At 45.0% G+C, this 20,618-nt stretch overlaps 1 protein-coding gene across 1 annotated transcript in view; it reads left to right on the top strand.

Moving 5' to 3' along the window:
• LOC143172224 (ankyrin repeat domain-containing protein 31-like) overlaps positions 1-13,054 on the top strand; it is a 51,534-nt gene extending 38,480 nt beyond the window's left edge. Inside the window, 1 exon segment of the mRNA XM_076361458.1 lies at positions 12,903-13,054. Coding sequence (XP_076217573.1) covers positions 12,903-13,054 — 152 coding nt within the window.
• Positions 13,055-20,618: the final 7,564 nt, after the last annotated feature.

The following is a 20,618-nucleotide window of genomic DNA, read 5'->3' as shown; positions in this document are numbered from 1 at the left end:
AGCTGCTGTAGATTTTGCCAGTGCATGAAAAACATGAGCTATTGGTTTTTCTATCAAATAGCTGTTCTAACCTGAGCTGAAACTTGATTTATACTTTGTCTTCTGCTTCTTCCAATCTGCATCTCAGTGTGCTATAAACGGCAAGAATTTTAAAGTGTTCTTTTTTTAATTACCCAAGGTTGGCCCTGGAACTGCTTCTTATCCACTATCTTGGCACATTAAATTCAGGTTTTCTAAAATGGTTAGAAATAATTTGAGAGAACCGTGTATTTTCCTTCCAAATGAGTATAAAAGTGAATCATTGTATAATAGAGTGTACAATAATAACTCAAAATAATAAGTTTAAAAAGAAAGAAATGTATGGTGGGAACCTGCACCCTGCTAGTCATACCAATAAAGTCTCCTGTGAATCCTTTTAAAGCCATTTTAGTGCCTTTTAATAAAGGATACTAGCAAATGCATTTGTTGTTGTTGTTGAGCTCAGTTATTCGATATTTAAATAGAGTGACTGATTAATCCAGAAACTGAAAGGTCATCTGGACAGCTGTATAAAAATATTTGTGTGTGAAAAATGGAATCAGCCATTATGTTTTATTTTAAAAGTACTTATTTTATTTCTTTATAAATTCAATCTTGAATATAGATTCTATTATGGGAGGCTGTACACATTTACAGATTGGTATTTGCATTTATGTCAATCATACCTCTCTCACCTTTTGGGAAAAAATCAGGTTACAGCTATACTAAAGAAGAGCCACTGACATTTAAATTGTTCTCTCGTTTCCCTGATAGGTTATTGTAACACTGATGGATTTCTGTAATAGATTGGAGGTTCTGAGTTCCCCACTGTCCTGGTTTCGGCAGGGATAGAGTTAATTTCCTTCCTAGTAGCTGGTACAGTGCTGTGTTTTGGATTTAGGGTGAGAACAAAGTTGATAACACACCCATGTTTTAGTTGTTGCTAGGCAATGCTTACACTAGCCAAGGACTTTTTAGCTTCCCATGCTCTACTGACTGAGAAGGCTGCAGGTGCACAAGAAGCTGGGAGGGGGCACAGCCAAACTGGCCAAAGAAACATTACATACCATGTGACGTCATGCTCAGTACATAAACTGGGGAAAGCTGGCCGGGGGGGGGCCGCTGCTCGGGGACTGGCTGGGCATCGGTCGGCGGGTGGTGAGCAATTGCACTGTGCATCACTTGCTTTTGTGTATTATTATTATTATTAAATTATTATTATTATTATTACATTATTATTATTATTTTATTTCAATTCTTAAACTGTTTTTATCTCAACCCACGAGTTTTTCTCACTTGTGCTCTTCCAATTCTCTCCCCCATCCCACCGGGGGGGGCGGGGGGGAGTGAGCGAGCGGCTGCGTGGTGCTCAGTTGCCGACTGAGGTTAGACCACGACAGTCCTTTTTGGCGCCCAACGTGGGGCTCGAAGGGTTTGAGATAATAACAGAGTAACCGGAGTGTATTAAGGAATTTATATCTGTTAGTGGTTGTGGGTCACAATGTTGGTTTCTCTGTTCTCGATATTGATTTGTCTAATCTGCATCGTGCTCCTTTTTTTGCTGTACATGTTAAAGATTGGTGTTCGTTTTTGCAGTTTGCTGTGGTCTGCAGTTATTAGTGATGTTTTGCCTGGGAGGTTTGTTATTAAAACACTGGCCTTGACCTTAGTGTGGTATGTAAGTTTCGCAATGAAGCCGTTGTTACTGTACCACGGATACCATTTTGTGGAGACAACTAGCAATTACAGTAAATTTTCTGAGAGTTTTTTTACGGAGGAAATACAGAATGGCAGGGTCACTACCTTCTTCTATGATGTTTCCTCCTTCATTACAGTAACTTTTCAGTATTTTGAACAGCCTTGGGTAGTTAAGATACTTCTATTGGTACTTCTTGGGAATATTGTTTCGGTTTTGTCTAAAGTTGGTAAGCATTTTAAGAATATCATCCAGAGATCTGCCCCAAGGCTGGATAGTTATGAGTGGCAGGGTGTGTGGGACAAGATGGGCAAGTACCTAGGCCAATGGGCACCCCCAGTGTTTTGGAACTTCACCCCTGATCAAGTGCAGAATCCTGAAAAGTTAGTGGAATATTTGGACAAAGTATGCTGTCACCCTGGCAACTCCAGAGAGATGCAGATCATTGCAACGTGCTGGGGCCTGGCCCATGCCTACCGAGCCCTGTTCAACACCATTCAGTACCCTCAAAGGGAAGAGAAGGTCTCTGGATCTGACGGTAAAACAACACACACTGCGGCCACTCAGACCCTGGCGACACACCCTGCGGCCACTCCGACCCCGATGACATGCTCTGCGGCTACTCAGACTCGGGCAACAGGTACTGCGGCCACTCCAACCCCGGCGACAGGCCCTGCGGCCACTCAGACCCCGGCGACAGGCACCGCGGCCACTCAGACCCCGGCGACACGCCCTGTGGCTGAACCAAAGAACCAGCCTGTGCCGGTATCAGTCGCCCCTGTACACAAGAAGAAATTTTGGAAGCGGAAGTCGGCTCGTTTAGTAAGGGAGGAAGAAGCTTCTTCTAGAAGGGAGCCGGAGGAAGAAGTGGAAGAGGTAGACTACCCTGGAGAAGGGCCATCACGAGAATGGGAGGAGGAGAGCCGGCCGCTGATCGGAGAGGAAGAACTCTTAAATGAGGCCGTGACCACCCGATCTCTATCCCTGAGTGAGCTGCGAGACATACGAAAAGATTTCAGCCGTTGTCCAGGTGAGCATATTGTCACCTGGCTGCTCCGATGCTGGGATAATGGAGCCAGTAGCCTAGAATTAGAGGGTAGGGAAGCCAAGCAGCTGGGATCCCTTTCTAGGGAAGGGGGCATTGACAAAGCGATTGGAAAAGGGACACGAGTCCTCAGCCTTTGGAGGCGACTCTTGTCAAGCGTGAAGGAAAGGTATCCCTTTAAGGAAGATGTCATATGTCGCCCGAGCAAGCGGATCACCATGGAGAAGTGTATGTGGCGGAAGTTTATAAGGAGGACACCATCGTCATACGCCAATTCATTGGTAGTGATGACCTGGAAAGATGGAGAGGAACAAACAGTGGATGAATTGGCTGGCCAACTCCGGCAATATGAGGAAAGTCTCTCTTCCTCCCTCGTCTCGGCTGTGGAAAAACTGTCCCGGGAGATCCAGCAACTCAGAGAGGATAGGTCCTACTCCTCACCTGTACGACCAGTATCTCAGCTATTAGGAGTCAGCGTTCTTTTGCTCAAGAGAGAGAATATAAAGGGTACACACCACGGGGCACCCTATGGTTTTATCTGCATGACCACAGAGAGGACATGAGGAAGTGGGATGGGAAACCTACCTCAGCCCTAGGGGCACAGGTACGTGAGTTGCAAGGGAAAACAATCACAGAAAGAGGTTCTTCCAGGAAAATTGCTGCTCCAGTTTCCAGCGGGCAGTTCCCCAGACAGAGTAGAAGGGCTGATCTTACTCCTGATATTAATGAAGAGACTTCTGACTCGTATGTACAAGAAATGAGAAACAAGTACTGTGATGAGGATTAGAGGGGCCCTGCCTCCAGCCAGGGGGAGGAAAGGGACAACCGGGTTTACTGGACTGTGTGGATTCGGTGGCCTGGCACATCGGACCCACAGGAGTATAAGGCTCTGGTAGACACCGGTGCACAGTGTACCCTAATGCCATCAAGCTATATAGGGGCAGAACCCATCTGTATTTCTGGGGTGACGGGGGGATCCCAACAGCTAACTGTATTGGAAGACGAAGTGAGTCTAACTGGGAATGGGTGGCAGAAGCACCCCATTGTGACTGGCCGAGACGCTCCGTGCATCCTTGGCATAGACTACCTCAGGAGAGGGTATTTCAAGGACCCAAAAGGGTACCGGTGGGCTTTTGGTATAGCTCCCTTGGAGATGGAGGAAATTAAACAGCTGTCCACCTTGCCTGGTCTCTCGGAGGACCCCTCTGTTGTGGGGTTGCTGAAGGTCGAAGACCAACAGGTGCCAATCGCTACCACCACGGTGCACCGGCGGCAATATCGCACCAACTGAGACTCCTTGATTCCCATTCATGAGCTGATTCGTCGACTGGAGAGCCAAGGAGTGATCAGCAAGACTCGTTCACCCTTTAACAGTCCCATATGGCCAGTGCGGAAGTCTAATGGAGGGTGGAGACTGACAGTAGACTATCGTGGCCTAAATGAAGTCACGCCACCGCTGAGTGCTGCTGTGCCGGACATGCTAGAACTTCAATACGAATTGGAGTCAAAGGCAGCCAAGTGGTATGCCACAATTGATATCGCTAATGCGTTTTTCTCAATCCCTTTGGCAGCAGAGTGCAGGCCACAGTTTGCTTTCACTTGGAGGGGCGTCCAGTACACCTGGAACCGACTGCCCCAGGGGTGGAAACACAGCCCCACCATTTGCCATGGACTGATCCAGACGGCACTGGAACAGGGTGAAGCTCCGGAACACCTACAATACATTGATGACATCATCGTGTGGGGCATCACAGCAGGAGAAGTTCTTGAAAAAGGGAAGGAAATAGTCCAAATCCTGCTGAAGTCCGGTTTTGCCATAAAACAAAGTAAGGTCAAGGGACCTGCACAGGAGATCCAGTTTTTAGGAATAAAATGGCAAGATGGACGTCGTCAGATCCCAATGGATGTGATCAACAAAATAACAGCCATGTCTCCACCAACTAGCAAAAAGGAAACACAAGCTTTCTTAGGCGTCGTGGGTTTTTGGAGAATGCACATTCCAAATTACAGTCTGATTGTAAGCCCTCTCTATCAAGTGACCTGAAAGAAGAATGATTTCAAATGGGGCCCTGAGCAACGACAAGCCTCTGAACAAATTAAAGGGGAGATAGTTCACGCAGTAGCCCTGGGGCCAGTCCGGGCAGGACAAGATGTAAAAAATGTGCTCTACACCGCAGCCGGGGAGAACGGCCCTACCTGGAGCCTCTGGCAGAAAGCACCAGGGGAGACTCGAGGTCGACCCCTAGGGTTTTGGAGTCGGGGATACAAAGGATCCGAGGCCCGCTATACTCCAACTGAAAAAGAGATCTTGGCAGCATATGAAGGGGTTCGAGCTGCTTCAGAAGTGATCGGCACTGAAGCACAGCTCCTCCTGGCACCCCGACTGCCGGTGCTGGGCTGGCTGTTCAGAGGGAGGGTCCCCTGTACACATCATGCAACTGATGCTACATGGAGGAAGTGGGTCGCACTGATCACACAACAAGCTCAAATAGGAAACCCCAGTCACCCAGGAATCCTGGAAGTGATCATGGATTGGCCAGAGGGCAAAGATTTTGGAATATCGCCAGAGGAGGAGGTGATGCGTGCTGAAGAGGCCCCAATGTATAATGAACTACCAGAAAATGAGAAGCAATATGCCCTGTTCACTGATGGGTCCTGTCGTCTTGTGGGAAAGCATCGGAGGTGGAAAGCTGCTGTATGGAGTCCTATGCGACAAGTTGTAGAAACTGCTGAAGGAGAAGGTGAATCGAGCCCATTTGCAGAAGTAAAGGCCATCCAGCTGGCTTTAGACATTGCTGACCGAGAAAAGTGGCCAGTGCTCTATCTCTATACTGACTCGTGGATGGTGGCAAATGCCCTGTGGGGGTGGTTGCAGCAATGGAAGCAGAGCAACTGGCAGCGCAGAGGCAAACCCATCTGGGCTGCCGCATTGTGGCAAGATATTGCTGCCCGGGTGGAGAACCTGGTTGTAAAAGTCCGTCACGTAGATGCTCGCGTACCCAAGAGTCGGGCCACTGAAGAACATCAAAACAACCAGCAGGTGGATCAGGCTGCTAAGTGGCTCAGGTGGATCTGGACTGGCAACATAAGGGTGAATTATTTCTAGCTCGGTGGGCCCATGACACCTCAGGCCACCAAGGAAGAGAGGCAACATACAGATGGGCTCGTGATCAAGGGGTGGACTTGACCATGGACGCTATAGCCCAGGTTATCCATGAATGCGAAACATGTGCTGCAATCAAGCAAGCCAAGCGGTTAAAGCCTTTTTGGTATGGAGGACGATGGCAGAAATATCAATATGGGGAGGCCTGGCAGATCGATTATATCACACTCCCACAAACCCGCCAAGGCAAGCGCCACGTGCTTACAATGGTGGAGGCAACCACCGGATGGCTGGAAACATATCCCGTGCCCCATGCCACTGCCCGGAACACTATCCTGGGCCTTGAAAAGCAAGTCCTATGGCGACATGGCACCCCAGAAAGAATTGAGTCAGACAACGCGACTCATTTCCGAAACAACCTCATAGACACCTGGGCCAAAGAGCATGACATTGAGTGGGTGTATCACATCCCCTATCATGCACCAGCCTCTGGGAAAATTGAACGATACAATGGACTGTTAAAGACTACACTGAGAGCAATGGGTGGCAGGACATTCAAACATTGGGATACCCATTTAGCAAAGGCCACCTGGTTAGTCAACACGAGGGGATCTGCCAATCGAGCAGGCCCTGCCCAGTCAGAACTTTTACGTACTGTAGATGGGAATAAAGTCCCTGTAGTGCACATAAAAAATATGTTGGGGAAGACAGTCTGGGTTATTCCTGCCTCGGGCAGAGGCAGACCCATCCATGGGATTGCTTTTGCTCAAGGACCTGGGTGCCCTTGGTGGGTGATGTGGGAGGATGGGGAAGTCCGATGTGTACCTCAAGGGGATTTGATTTTGGGTGAGAATAGCCAATGATCTGAATTATGTGATGTTAACTGCTACATAATATTATATGCCATACTAATGATATTACAGTAAGAATCACCCAGGTTAATGAAGAATAACTTCAGTGAAACCAAGCAAAGCACAGTGATGATGGTACCAGAACTGACTTCAACATGAAACAATCCAACACCACATACCATCTCCATTTTTCCTGCCCTGGAAGATTATTATGACAGATGGAGCCCGAAGTCATGGACTAAATGAACTCACCGAACACTTTAGAGGGATGGCCCATAGGCTAAGGGAATGACACCTCTGTGTGTGTGTGTATATATATATTAAAAAAAAAAACAGGAAAAGGGGTGGTGATTAATGGAAATGTAATGGAAAGTATGGGACTTGAGCATGACGCAGATGGTATAGAATAAGGGGTGGATACTGTCCTGGTTTCGGCAGGGATAGAGTTAATTTCCTTCCTAGTAGCTGGTACAGTGTTTTGGATTTAGGATGAGAACAAAGTTGATAACACAGCCATGTTTTAGTTGTTGCTAGGCAATGCTTACAGTAGTCAAAGACTTTTCAGCTTCCCATGCTCTACTGACTGAGAAGGCTGGAGGTGCACAAGAAGCTGGGAGGGGGCACAGCCAAACTTGCCAAAGGGACATTCCATACCATGTGACGTCATGCTCAGTACATAAACTGGGGAAAGCTGGCCGGGGGGGCCGCTGCTCGGGGACTGGCTGGGCATCGGTCGGTGGGTGGTGAGCAATTGTACTGTGCATCACTTGCTTTTGTGTATTATTATTATTGTTATTAGTTTATTTGAATTATTAAACCCACGAGTTTTTCTAACTTGTGCTCTTCCAATTCTCTCCCCCATCCCACTGTGTGTGGGGGGAGTGAGCGAGCGGCTGTGTGGTGCTCAGTTGCCGACTGAGGTTAAACCACGACACCCACATTGCTAAATAAAAAACTTATAATAGCTTAATACACCAATCCAAGGACCCTGAAGAATAATATTTCAGAATGTATGATATCATATAAAATATTTGTTACTGGCTAACAGGCATATACCCAATGTATCTGGGAGAAGAGAAAAAAACAGTTAGTATATAATGTTATGTTGTAGGAAAAAGTTTTAATGGGGAATTATATATTGTATTTATATCACTTATCTAGGCATTGCTTGCAAGAAAACTATAAAGTATTATTAATATTGTACTTTTTTCAGACATTTATAAACAGAATGATTTACTATTAACTGTATCTCTCGAAAAAGTATAACATCTTCAGGTCCGTGTTGCGGGAACAATACTTCCTGCCACATGAAACATAAAAATAATTTAAGAGATTTCAGCATAAACCTTGAAACTGATGTTTTAGAATAGAAGACATGAATTTTTGATCTTTAATCATGCCTGCAAGTCCTTTTTCCATGCAGATATAGAGTGTAACAAGAATGGCCACTGTTATGAAATACTTTCAAAGAAGAATGATTCCAGATACCTAATCTTTTTTTCTGCTTTATGACATTGCTTTTGTCAATCTCACTGGAGGACAAAAAGAAAGAATGAAGTTCTGAGGAATACTATTCTTTATTGAGTAGAGGAAGAAACTTTACTTTCTCAAATCTAGCATTTTATCTAGAAGCAACAGAATAGAATAATGATTTGTGAAAGTATGAATTAAATTCCAAGTTATTGCTATATGAATTCTAGTTATAGGAAAGTGATGAACTGAACCTACAGATCATCCGTGGTGAGTCATGTCTGATATGTGAAGGAAAGAACTGTAGGCTGAGTGACTAACAGAAGGTGCTCTAAGTCCTCCTGGCACAATTTTAGCTGTGCTAGAAAGTATCCGGTCATTATAGTCCATTAGGTAGCTTCTGAACTGAAATGATTTATTTATTTCATAAAATGTTATAAATAACCTTCAATTTTTTTCAAAGGGTAGTAACTACTAATGTAAAAAATATAGCATGTGTAATTTAGGATCACTTTATAAATTAGTTTGATTGTTAGAAAAAGATCACTCCTTACTGATTGGTTTGTAAAGGCAGAGACCTTGGACTCCAGCATTCACAGGAGGAAAAAAGAATTAAGATCTACATCATGTGAAGTGAATCAAGAACTGTGGAGAGACCTGGAGAAAAGCAAAGGCATTTTGGGGCGGGGGGGGGGGGAAGTTACTAGGGAAGCATCATATTTTGTCAGAGAAAGATCTAGTCTTACAGTGATGATCTGTCCACAGACATCTCTTTTTCTAAGATACCAGGTCTTGATCAGCTGAAAGAAAAGTTATTTTCAAAATTACCACTAGCATGGGTAGTGCTTCAATTCAGTAGCAGCCTTTTAAGAGTCAGAGGATCCAAAAATGTTGTTTATGCGAGGTGCTGGCTGTCATTTCCAAGACCTTACTTGGTCTGAAGAGCCAATGCCTGTTGGGACTCCTGGATTGTGACTGGTCTTCTCTGTTTCTAAGTTCTTGAGAGGAGCGTGGATAAGGCCCAAGAAACTTGAAAGCTCTTAAGACAGTTTTTTGTTCTAAATACTCCTTGTGGCATTCTAGATGTCACCTTTAAGTGTGTTGTTCTTAGATCTTCTCTTTGCTTATGCATCTGTAGCCCGCGTCTAGACTAGCTGCACTGAACCAGATCCATTTGAGTCAGAAGAATAACATCTCCTGTGACTTTGCCACAGATATCGCAAATCAGTTCGGCTTTCCCTCAGATATGATAATAATCTTTACCTGTATTACAGAAGTATTGAAACTGGATTTACTGATGCCTGTAAATTGACTCAAATATGTTGCTTAAACTGCAAGAGCATTTAAATTCCTTTTACAAATAATTTACATCAGTAAAATAGTTATAAAATGCTTAACTATCTCTGGATAGTTCCAGCACTTTCTTATTTGGAAAAAAATAAGGAGGATACTGGTGGGATAGCCATTTTTAAAAACTGGTCTTTCAGAGGCTATTTTAATGATCAGAAAATGGTGACTCTGCACAGAAGTGGCAATCTTTGGTGACTAACCTTTATGCAACTGGAGATTCTGGTCTGACATTTATATACTTGTGCCACTAATGGGAATTCTCCTTAAATACCATTTTCAGGTTCTTAGCTGCCACAGAGACAAGGTCTTGTAAAGCTATAACAAAATGGAAACACAAGTTGAAACACATTTAGAATGGTTTCAAAACTATAAGGCTAAAATAGATGCCAACAAAGACAGAGAAGCTATTGGCAAGCAGGATGCAAAAAGTACCAAGAGAAGACGTGTTTTCCCCAGATTTATAGAAAAAAAAGCTCATTCTGATATTGATACCGATTGATACTTTATCTTGTAGTTCATGAAGGTGGCAGAAAACTGAGAGCAACTAACAGGGCAGCAAAGGTAGTAAAGCAGAGAAAGACCCTGCCTGTGTGCGTCTTACCTGTCTAAGCTTTCTTCTGTACCCAAGGCACTCAGCTGAGTTTTGGATAGCAGTATGAGAGCCGTTCTCCACTGCTAACAGCCTGTAAGCTGTTGGTCTTTTGTAAGGGGATGAGAGTTAACAGAGGGCAAAAGGGAGAAAGAAAACTTCAAAGTGAGTATTAAAAGATTAAAAATACTAGTAAGTAAAGAGAGAGAAAAGGGAAAAAGAATTGAGGAAGAAAAATTAAATGGGAAGTATGTTAGTCATCTGTGTCAGAATATGGAGTAAGAAAGAGGGACTAAATGTTCAAATGGTGATCCATCCCTACTGGGGGAAAAAAATGATTGTATATGGATAGAGAAACTTTGATATCAAATACTGATGTCAGAACTGAGGAGGACAGCTTTGGGATGTATAAATTACCGTGCTTCTGCTAACTGTTGACTGTTATCTAAAATTACTGAAAAGTAGAGATTAGAGAGAGTAGAGATTTTAATTATTCACTCAGGTGAAGTTGTATTTATGGTAGAATGCTGATATTTAATTTACAAAATCTTAATCCAATAGGTAAAACATGAATTTGACCCAAAGGAATCAGTAAAGAAAACCATCAACTGCTGGAAAAAAGTTATTTCAATAGATTTATTTGGTTATATCTTTATTACACTTTCAAATTTGAGTTGAGAATTTTTAGTAAATAAGTTAGAATGTTGCAGTGAGAATGCTGAGAGGAGCATTTCCAAAGTAAAAAAGGAATGTCTTTTCTCCAAATATGATCTCTCAAAACAGGATGTTAAATTAACTTCAGACTTTGCCAAGAAATTTTCCTATACTTACGTACAAAATGTGGACATTTCAGAATGAAAAAGCTTTTTCCAACAAATCAAACCAGGATGGACTCATGCCTGTCTTGTCACTGTAGACTCAGTATTAATGATAACCTTTCAGCACAGTTTCTGCCAGTTTATTTTATCAAAAAATTCCCAGACTTATTTTTAAGATAAGTTTTTCCTCAAGGTGTTGTCCTTAAAACTATTTTGTGTCTTCCCATCCAAGCATTCCTTTTTATACTCTTTGAAACATCACTTCTAGGTGAGTATGTAAGTGACGACTTCTGTTGTGACTGACTGCTGTTTCATAAGCGATAATGACTGTGAGGAGCGTTGTGATATAACTTCTCGGATGGGACTTGTATTCAGTCTGCCCATCTTTGCTTGTCATAGTCCAAGATACTTAAATATACCCTAGACATCACATCGTGCTTTTTGTTCCATTATGTACATGTTATGGCATAAGCATACTGAAGATGCACTGAGGATGTAAGATACTGAATGCATCCTGTTCTCACCGAAGTCAGCGAAGTTTTGCTGTGGATGTCACGGGTGTGGAACAGCATACATCCTCACACACAAGACACTGTATTTGCGATTCTGAACACAGACCTCTCACTTCTAATAGCAATTTGCCACTTCACTGCTTTGGGTGGTGAGCTCCTGGAAATCGGGAAATGGCAGGGAAATCCTCACCGAGCATGAGACAGAGTTAAAAGGTCTAATACCTACAAGATACACCGACTGTTGGGTTTTTTTACCATTGGGACCTACTGATGTTGTAAGTTCAGTGAATATATTTTGCATTTTGGAACCGGTGTAGGTGACAGTTGGAAAACCTTGGCAACAGAGAAAGACAAACTTGGGATGGCACATTGTAGCCCAGAAATAAATGCAAGCTAAATGACCAACTGGTGTCACTTCAAACATGTTTTCTCTGCATTTTAACAAGGATTTATTTTGGCTGATGTAATCATCCTGAAATACCTATCCTGTTTTGCTTCTTGAGACACTTGAATGGTATCTGAACACTGTTTTTTGGTTTGGGGTGTGGTTTTTTTTTAAAGAGAGGCCATCCCTACTTTCATGACAAGCCTCCTTCTCTTGATGGCATCTGCTACATGTGACAGTTTTGCCCTCACTGGCAGTTTCTGTGTTGGGCTGGTTGTGGCAGCTCAGCAGCTCTGATATTTTGTGCAATGGTACCAAAGGGAGAAAGTGTGGACGAAAGATGAACAAAAGCAAGTAACTCTGAAAACTACAGTTCCAAGTGCCTTTTGGAGTCTGTGCTGTTATGGAGACAATGTCTTGTAACATTTGTTACTGCTGGATCTTTACAGTGTTCCTTTGTTACTGATTTTAACAGTGAAAACTAAAAGTTCAGCTTCTCCTGCAGTGACACAAGTGCCTTATGTTTATGCATTGCAATAGTTGTTTCAGTTTGGCAGATATTTAAATATTGCAAATACCCATTGTTCAGTCCTGCAATTTCTTGTATACAGGTGTATGGCTTCCTTTTTATATAGTCCATTCGGGGCTGTAGGAAGGGCATGGTGAGAGGGATTCCTTAATTTTTGGGAGGTACACTAAACTCACCCCTTTGTGGACATAATATGTGAAATTCAAGCAATGCTGAACAACTGCGTTTTCTATACCTCTTTCCACAGGGGGGCGTTATATAATTGGAAATGGCTGGGGAGGTTGACTTCTCACCCTGAGCATCACAAAGTGTGGTACTGCCCTTGTCTCACTGAAGTCTGGGTGTAAGCGAGATGCCGATAAGACGGCCGGGGTCTTACGCTACAAGATTCCTAGGACACATTACAGATTCCTAGGGATCTGTAATGCTGACGTGGTTCTAATGAGCTGTTAACACCTCTCTAGCTAATAGTGCCAGTGATTGCTTTCCATTAGCCTAATATACACTCTGTAATCATTTGCATTCATTTTCAACAGGCTCTTCTGTCCAGTTCAACTCAGTGGAAAGTCTGACAAATTTTCTTAAATTCAGTGAGGTAGTAATAGTACGTAAAGAGGAGTTTCTACCATGCCCTGTAATGGAAAAGCACTGGAATTTCTACAAAGGATGTGAAGATTTTGGATTCTAAAGACTTCTTGAGTGCTAACATTTTTTTCCTTCATTATCACTTAAAAGTAAACACTTGAGCTTTTAGAACTAAGTGCTTTGCTACTGTCATTTTGATAAAACATTTGTCCCACGCTTGGAATGGACTGAAAGATTGGGTAAACGAGGAACTGGAGAGTACTTTGTGGCAGGTGAGGATAACTGTCAATATTGAATTTTGTGCTGTAAGATTATGAAATGGGGAAGTAGACGAGGACTGTTATACACTGGTGCTCATTGTGAATTATATTGCAGGTTGATAACTTTGTATGAAACTCCACTGATTTCAGTGGCTGCCCATGCTTGATGGGGCTGCAGGGAACCAGATGGGTATCAACACTGATAGTCACTTCTTACACCTAAACCTAGAACCACTCTGCCTGAGCATGTGCTATCAGAAATGGCTGCAAATGTTGTGTAATAACATCAGCTGTTAGGTTAGCTGAAAAATCAAGTTGGGCAGCTTTGAAAATCACCAGCAGCTTTGCTTCATATACAAACATTTGAGAAGGGGGCGGGTGCTGGGAGAGGTTAAAAGAGGAATCTTTACTGGAAGTGCTCAGGGAAATTCCATTCATGTTCCAGCCAAATGTTTCTGATAGGCAGAAAATGTGCTAGCATATGGCAGGAAATACAGTCAGCCTGTTTGTGGAACATGAATTTTTCAATCTAACAACATCTTCGATATTCACCCCAATCTCTGGAGGATTTCTATTTGGTTTAATTTTACAATGTGTGAATCTGCCTCAGTAGCATATTTATAACATATTTGACTGTCATGAGAGTTATCTGCATTCAAATGGCATTCTTGCTCTTTCGTTCTCTGGATTATAAGAAGAGATGAAATAATAACACCTACTACTCCTAACTCCAGTGAATGGGATGAAAAATATCTCCTGTCAATACATAACAACCTCAGCTAGCTATTTGGAGTGCGAAGAGCTGTTCTGCAGGGATTTGATTAGTGTCTTAAACAGAAGAAGGTTTAGGGAAGAGAGAGGGGTCTGATGGGCAGAGAGTTAATACTGTGCCCTAGGATGCATGAGCAATCATTGCCTGATGGGCTGTAAGGATAAAGAAATGCAAACTGCCTGGAAGCCAAAAAAGTTTAAGGCTACTGAGTGACAGGTATTTAGTAAAGGTCACTTTCCACACAGAAAGAAAATGGAGCGTTCTCACAGCTGCTGCAGCAAAACAAACCTGAAGGCATATTGGTTTAAAGGTAATGTTCATTCAGATACTACACTTTCACTTTCACTGAAAAGTGAAAGACTTCTGACTGTTAAAATGATTACTGAATTAGTTATGTTTGACATTTTTTCTTTGTTAAAATATGTTTAATAAAATTTATGTATAAAAACTGGGAGGACTTGACAGTAATACTTTTAGTCCATTATATGAACATGATTACACGATCTAAGGCAATCCTAAGATACAGTGACAAAAAATCTGATTGACTCAAGCTGGGCAAAGAGGTAAAAATGCAAAGTGTTACATGAAAACCGCTGTCTCTTACTGACACCATATGTAAAAGTAGGTTACCAAGTTTTTTTCAATATTTATATCGTATATAAGCATCTTGAGAAAGGTGTTAGCTTGACAAGATAATGTGTTTTAATATGACTAACAAATGTAGGATTCTGCTTCCCAAATCTTCTTACAACTATGAATTTTCCCTGTTCTCCCTTCTGGAATCTTTTTCTTCATGTAAATCATAGAATCATAGAATCATAGAATCATTAAGGTTGGAAAAGACCTCTAAGATCATCGAGTCCAACCATCAACCCAACACCACCATGCCCACTAAACCATGTCCCTAAGCGCCGCATCTACACGTCTTTTAAATACTTCCAGGGATGGTGACTCAACCACTTCCCTGGGCAGCCTGTTCCAGTGTTTAACCACTCTTTCAGTAAAGAAATTTTTCCTCATGTCCAATCTAAACCTCCCCTGGCGCAACTTGAGGCCATTTCCTCTCTCCTATCGGGAGAAGAGACCGACACCCACCTCGCTACAACCTCCTTTCAGGTAGTTGTAGAGAGCGATGAGGTCTCCCCTCAGCCTCCTTTTCTCCAGGCTAAACAACCCCAGTTCCCTCAGCCGCTCCTCATAAGACTTGTTCTCCAGACCCCTCACCAGCTTCGTTGCCCTTCTCTGGACATGCTCCAGCACCTCGACGTCCTTCTTGTAGTGAGGGGCCCAAAACTGAACACAGTATTCGAGGTGCGGCCTCACCAGTGCCGAGTACAGGGGCACGATCACTTCCCTACTCCTGCTGGCCACACTATTTCTGATACAAGCCAGGATGCCATTGGCCTTCTTGGCTGCCTGGGCACACTGCCGGCTCACGTTCAGCCAGCTGTCGACCAACACCCCCAGGTCCTTTTCCGCCAGGCAGCTTTCCAGCCACTCTTCCCCAAGCCTGTAGCGCTGCATGAGGTTGTTGTGACCCAAGTGCAGGACCCGGCACTTGGCCTTGTTGAACCTCATACAGTTGGCCTGGGCCCATCGATCCAGCCTGTCCAGGTCCCTCTGCAGAGCCTTCCTACCCTCGAGCAGATCAACACTCCCGCCCAACTTGGTGTCGTCTGCAAACTTACTGAGGGTGCACTCAATCCCCTCGTCCAGATCATTGATAAAGATATTGAACAGAACTGGCCCCAAAACTGAGCCCTGGGGAACACCGCTCGTGACCGGCCGCCAACTGGATGTAACTCCATTCACCACAACTCTCTGGGCCCGGCCGTCCAGCCAGTTTTTGACCCAGTGCAGAGTACACCTGTCTAAGCCATGAGCCGCCAGCTTCTCTAGGAGAATGCTGTGGGAGACAGTGTCAAAGGCCTTCCTGAAGTCCAGGTAGACCACATCCACAGCCTTTCCCTCATCCACTAGGCGGGTCACCTGGTCATAGAAGGAGATCAGGTTGGTCAAGCAGAACCTGCCTCTCATGAATCCGTGCTGGCTAGGCCGGATCCCCTCGTTGTCCCGCTCATGTCTTGTGAGCGCCCTCAAGATGAACCGCTCCATAATCTTCCCCGGCACTGAGGTCAAGATCCATTAAGAGATGGCAAAAAGTCATATCATCATAAATAGGGTGTTTTGTTTTCTCTGTTTGAATTTATGTTTTCTAAGTGTACTTTTGCATAAAAATTTAGGCTGTTATCACAGGTCAAAGATAGGCAGCTATTAGTGATCCTAACTACAGCAGAGTAATAAAGCTTCTGCTCACCAGTGGCAAACAGCAATGGTTAGTCCTCCCAGCCTCTCCTGCTCCTTTTGTGATTCAGTTCTCTTATTTAGTAAACCCCTTCTCCACTCCTAGGCTGTGAGTTAGTGCATATTTTGTGCAGTGCAGGCTAAAGTAAAAAGGACATAAAATGCAAAGAATACAAAACCCCTGGCATTCTGCCTGTTGTTAATATTCAGATGTGGAATAAGAGGAGAAAGAGATGATGAACAAAAGCCATGAATTCAGATTCATATTTCCACCGATTTATTTATTTATTTATTTATTGCCGAGAAGGAGTTTAAAAAAAATAAAATATCAGTGGGAAAATTAATACCAGTGAGGAAGAATGCAAGGCACAAAACAAAAGTATGAGAGTGAGAAAGATAAGCAGCTGGGAGGCAGACAATACAACACAGATTCATAGATTTTTAAGGCTAGAAGGGACCAATGTGATAAGCTGATCTGAATAACACAGGCCATAGGTTATGAAATGATATAAGCAAGGGAGACACGGGGAAAAGAGAAAAGAAACAAAGATGCGGATAGAACTAAATTCACCCTAGGCAGAAGATCAGCACAAAACATTGTACCTTCTTGCTGGGCAAAGCTGAACTATAACCAGCAAGAATAGGTAAGGTAAGAGAAATGTGGGAATGAATGCCAGCTTTGGAAAGGTATTTAAAGTATTGTAAGGTGCAAATACTCCTTGGGTTTTTGATGGTGGAAACTCAACGGGGGGGGGGGGGGGGAGGGCAAAAGCAATACCAGAATAATGTTGCCATAGGAATTTGAATAAATTCTTGGAGCAGTTGGAGTTGGCAAGTATTTCATGATTATGACACAGAGGCAAAGACTTTTTTTCTGGTTTTCAAACCTTAATGTTAATTGGGGAAAAACACCCTGTTTAAATGATTGCGAGAATGAACAACTTCATATATGAGTTTCAGGCTCTTTTTCTGGTCACCAGTAGTCAAGTAACCAGTGGGGTAAGAAATCATATAGACTATCTGGAATTTCAATGATTAAATTTCTGGCCATATCAAAAAAAGAATAAGCAGCTTAAACATGACACAGGAAGGGAAAAAAATATTTCAAAGATGGAACAGGATTCAAAGGACTTTAAGATTTTTTTTTTTTTTTTTTTTATTGCTAAGGCTTTGGCTTCATCTCTGGGAGAAAGCATTACCACTTACACCAATATTATTATAGCAGTATAACAAGCAGGTGAGTTGTCCAGCAGCTGTGTCCTTTTGTTTTCACTTATGTTACTGTGGAAGGAGCTACGTATATGTAACATACGGTTACATATAATTCAGTTCTAGTGGCTTAAACCATTAGCAACCCTCAGCTGAGCTGTCACAGCCATACCCAGCTGCAAGGTCTGCTCTACAGGATGCGCTCTGCTCCGGTGGCATCTTCCAAATTTCCCACCGAGTCCATGCACCAGGCATACAGGCCCTTGGAGAGCAGAGCCTAGCAACTCAGCCTGACCTTAAAAAACCGGCCTTTGTCTGGAAGTCATTGGGGAACTGCAATATTCCAGTGCACTACTAACAGTGGTTTAAAGCCAGACCGCAGCTTATATGTTTAAAACAGCAGCCACAGGCGGCCCCTCGCGCCCACCCACCACTCGCCCCGGTGCCGCTACAGATCGGCCCTTTGCACGTCTTTTTCACAGGGCAGCCGAGCAAAGGCCGCCGCCGCCCCGAAGGGGAGGGCGAGGAGCCCGGGCCGCGGGGGCCCGTCCCTCGAGGCGAATGCGCCTCGCCCACACCCGCAGCGGGGGCCGGCGGCACTGGGGCCCAGCCGAGCCCCGTTTTGTCGCCTCCCCGAACCGCAGCGGTTAAACCCCCCCGAGCGGGCTCCCTCCCGGGAACTGCCCCAGCCGTTTGCAAAGCCGCAGCGTAGCCCTTGCGCTTCCGCCTCACGTCCTCGGGGGCAGCAGCGGGGCAGGTCCGCGCTGTTTTGCACGGGGGGGGGGGGGGGCAGCGGGGGGCGACGGGCTTCTAGCTTCTCCCGAACCCAGGTGCCGGCTCCTGGGAAGGGGCGGCCACGGCCGCGCCCGCTCCGCCCCCAGGGACCTCGCCGCTGCTTCCTTCTCCTCCTGCCCGCCAGGTTGCGGAGCGGGCCGCGGCCCCTCCTGTTTCCTCCACGTCATAGGGTGCCATGTCGAATACATGTCCGTGCACACACACACACACGCCTCCGAGCAGAGGTGCGCGTTCTGCCCGTAGCTGCCGGCCCGAGACTGCCGTGCTCCGTTCGGCCGCGGTGAGTGCGCTGCGAGTGGACACGTTCCCCCGGGCTGCCCTGGGACAGTGGCAACGGGGGAGTCCGGCTCAGCTCCGCCCGGCCCAGTGGCCGCGGGGCGAGGCACGCTGAGCACAGCCTCAACTTTTTGCGCGGAGCGGCGCGCTGGGGCCGCAGCAGCTTCCGCCTCCTCTCGGTGGTTCCGCCACAGACGCAAACTTAGAGGCTTAGCCGCGGCGGTAGAGTTGGGAGAGGAGGCGGGAAGAAGAAGGGGTGGCAGCTGCGTGGCTCTGCGGGGCCGGGCGACGCTGTGCGAGGCTGGTGGCGGCAGGCGGCCGGATGGAGGAGTGCCGGTGCTGCAGGGGAGCTCCGGTAAAAAGGCGCTGTGTGCCTTAAAAATTAATTACGGGGGGATTTTACGGTTCGGGAACAAAATGAGGCAGCCGTTAACAGGCTGCAGATGTTTGAAGTTAGGGCACACACCTGCCTGCAGCCTGGTTTGCAGTAGGTGTGCCCAGCTGTTGCAGCCACATAAGCTTTTCTTGAGTGGGGACAGTTACACCAACTTAACGTGGTTTGGTAACAGGAACCAGGTTTGTTGTGATGTCGGCTGAAGTCTCTCGTGTTTTGTCATCTCTCAGTAAATTGCTAAAAACGTATGTGTTAGTCTGTGTCCTGGTTTCGGCAGGGATAGAGTTAATTTCCTTCCTAGTAGCTGGTACAGTGCTGTGTTTTGGATTTAGGGTGAGAACAAAGTTGATAACACACCGATGTTTTAGTTGTTGCTAGGTAGTGCTTACACTAGCCAAGGACTTTTTAGTTTCCCATGCTCTACTGACTGAGAAGGCTGCAGGTGCACAAGAAGCTAGGAGGGGGGCACAGCCAAACTGGCCAAAGGGACATTCCATACCATGTGACATCATGCTCAGTACATAAACTGGGGAAAGCTGGCCGGGGGGGCTGCTGCTCGGGGACTGGCTGGGCATTGGTCGGTGGGTGGTGAGCAATTGCACTGTGCATCACTTGCTTTGTGTATTATTATTATTATTATTATATTATTATTATTTTATTTCAATTATTAAACTGTTTTTATCTCAACCCACGAGTTTTTTCTCACTTGTGCTCTTCCAATTCTCCCCCCCATCCCACCGGGGGTGGGGGGAGTGAGCGAGCGGCTGCGTGGTGCTTAGTTGCCGACTGAGGTTAGACCACGACAGTCCTTTTTGGCGCCCAACGTGGGGCACGAAGGGTTTGAGATAACAGATTAACCGGAGTGTATTAAGGAACTTATATCTGTTAGTGGTTGTGGGTCACAATGTTGGTTTCTCTGTTCTCGATATTGATTTGTCTAATCTGCATCATGCTCCTTTTTTTGCTGTACATGTTAAAGATTGGTGTTGAGTTTTGCAGTTTGCTGTGGTCTGCAGTGAATAGTAATGTCTCGCTTGTGAGGTTTGGTTTTAGAACATTGACCTTGACGTTAGCGTGGTATGTAAGTTTCGCAATGAAGCCGTTACTGTACCATGGATACCATTTCGTGGAGACAACTAGCAATTACAGTGACTTTTCTGAGAGTTTTTTTACGGAGGAAATACAGAATGGCAGTGTCACTACCTTCTTCTATGATGTTTCCTCCTTCATTACAGTAACTTTTCAGTATTTTGAACATCCTTGGGTAATTAAGATACTTCTATTGGTACTTCTTGGGAATATTGTTTCGGTTTTGTCTAAAGTTGGTAAGCAATTTAAGAATATCATCCAGAGATCTGCCCCAAGGCTGAATAGTTATGAGTGGCAGGGTGTGTGGGACAAGATGGGCAAGTACCTAGGCCAATGGGCACCCCCAGTGTTTCGGAACTTCGCCCCTGCGCAAGTGCAGAATCCTGAAATGTTAGTGGAATATTTGGACAAAGTATGCTGTCACCCTGGCAACTCCAGAGAGATGTAGATCATTGCAACGTGCTGGGGCCTGGCCCATGCCTACCGAGCCCTGTTCAACACCATTCAGTACCCTCAAAGGGAAGAGAAGGTCTCTGGATCTGACGGTAAAACGACAGGCCCTGCGAAC

This window comes from Aptenodytes patagonicus, chromosome W (assembly GCF_965638725.1).
Source record: "Aptenodytes patagonicus chromosome W, bAptPat1.pri.cur, whole genome shotgun sequence".
Taxonomy (NCBI): Eukaryota; Metazoa; Chordata; class Aves; order Sphenisciformes; family Spheniscidae; genus Aptenodytes; species Aptenodytes patagonicus.
This window is presented reverse-complemented; position numbering and strand designations above follow the sequence as displayed.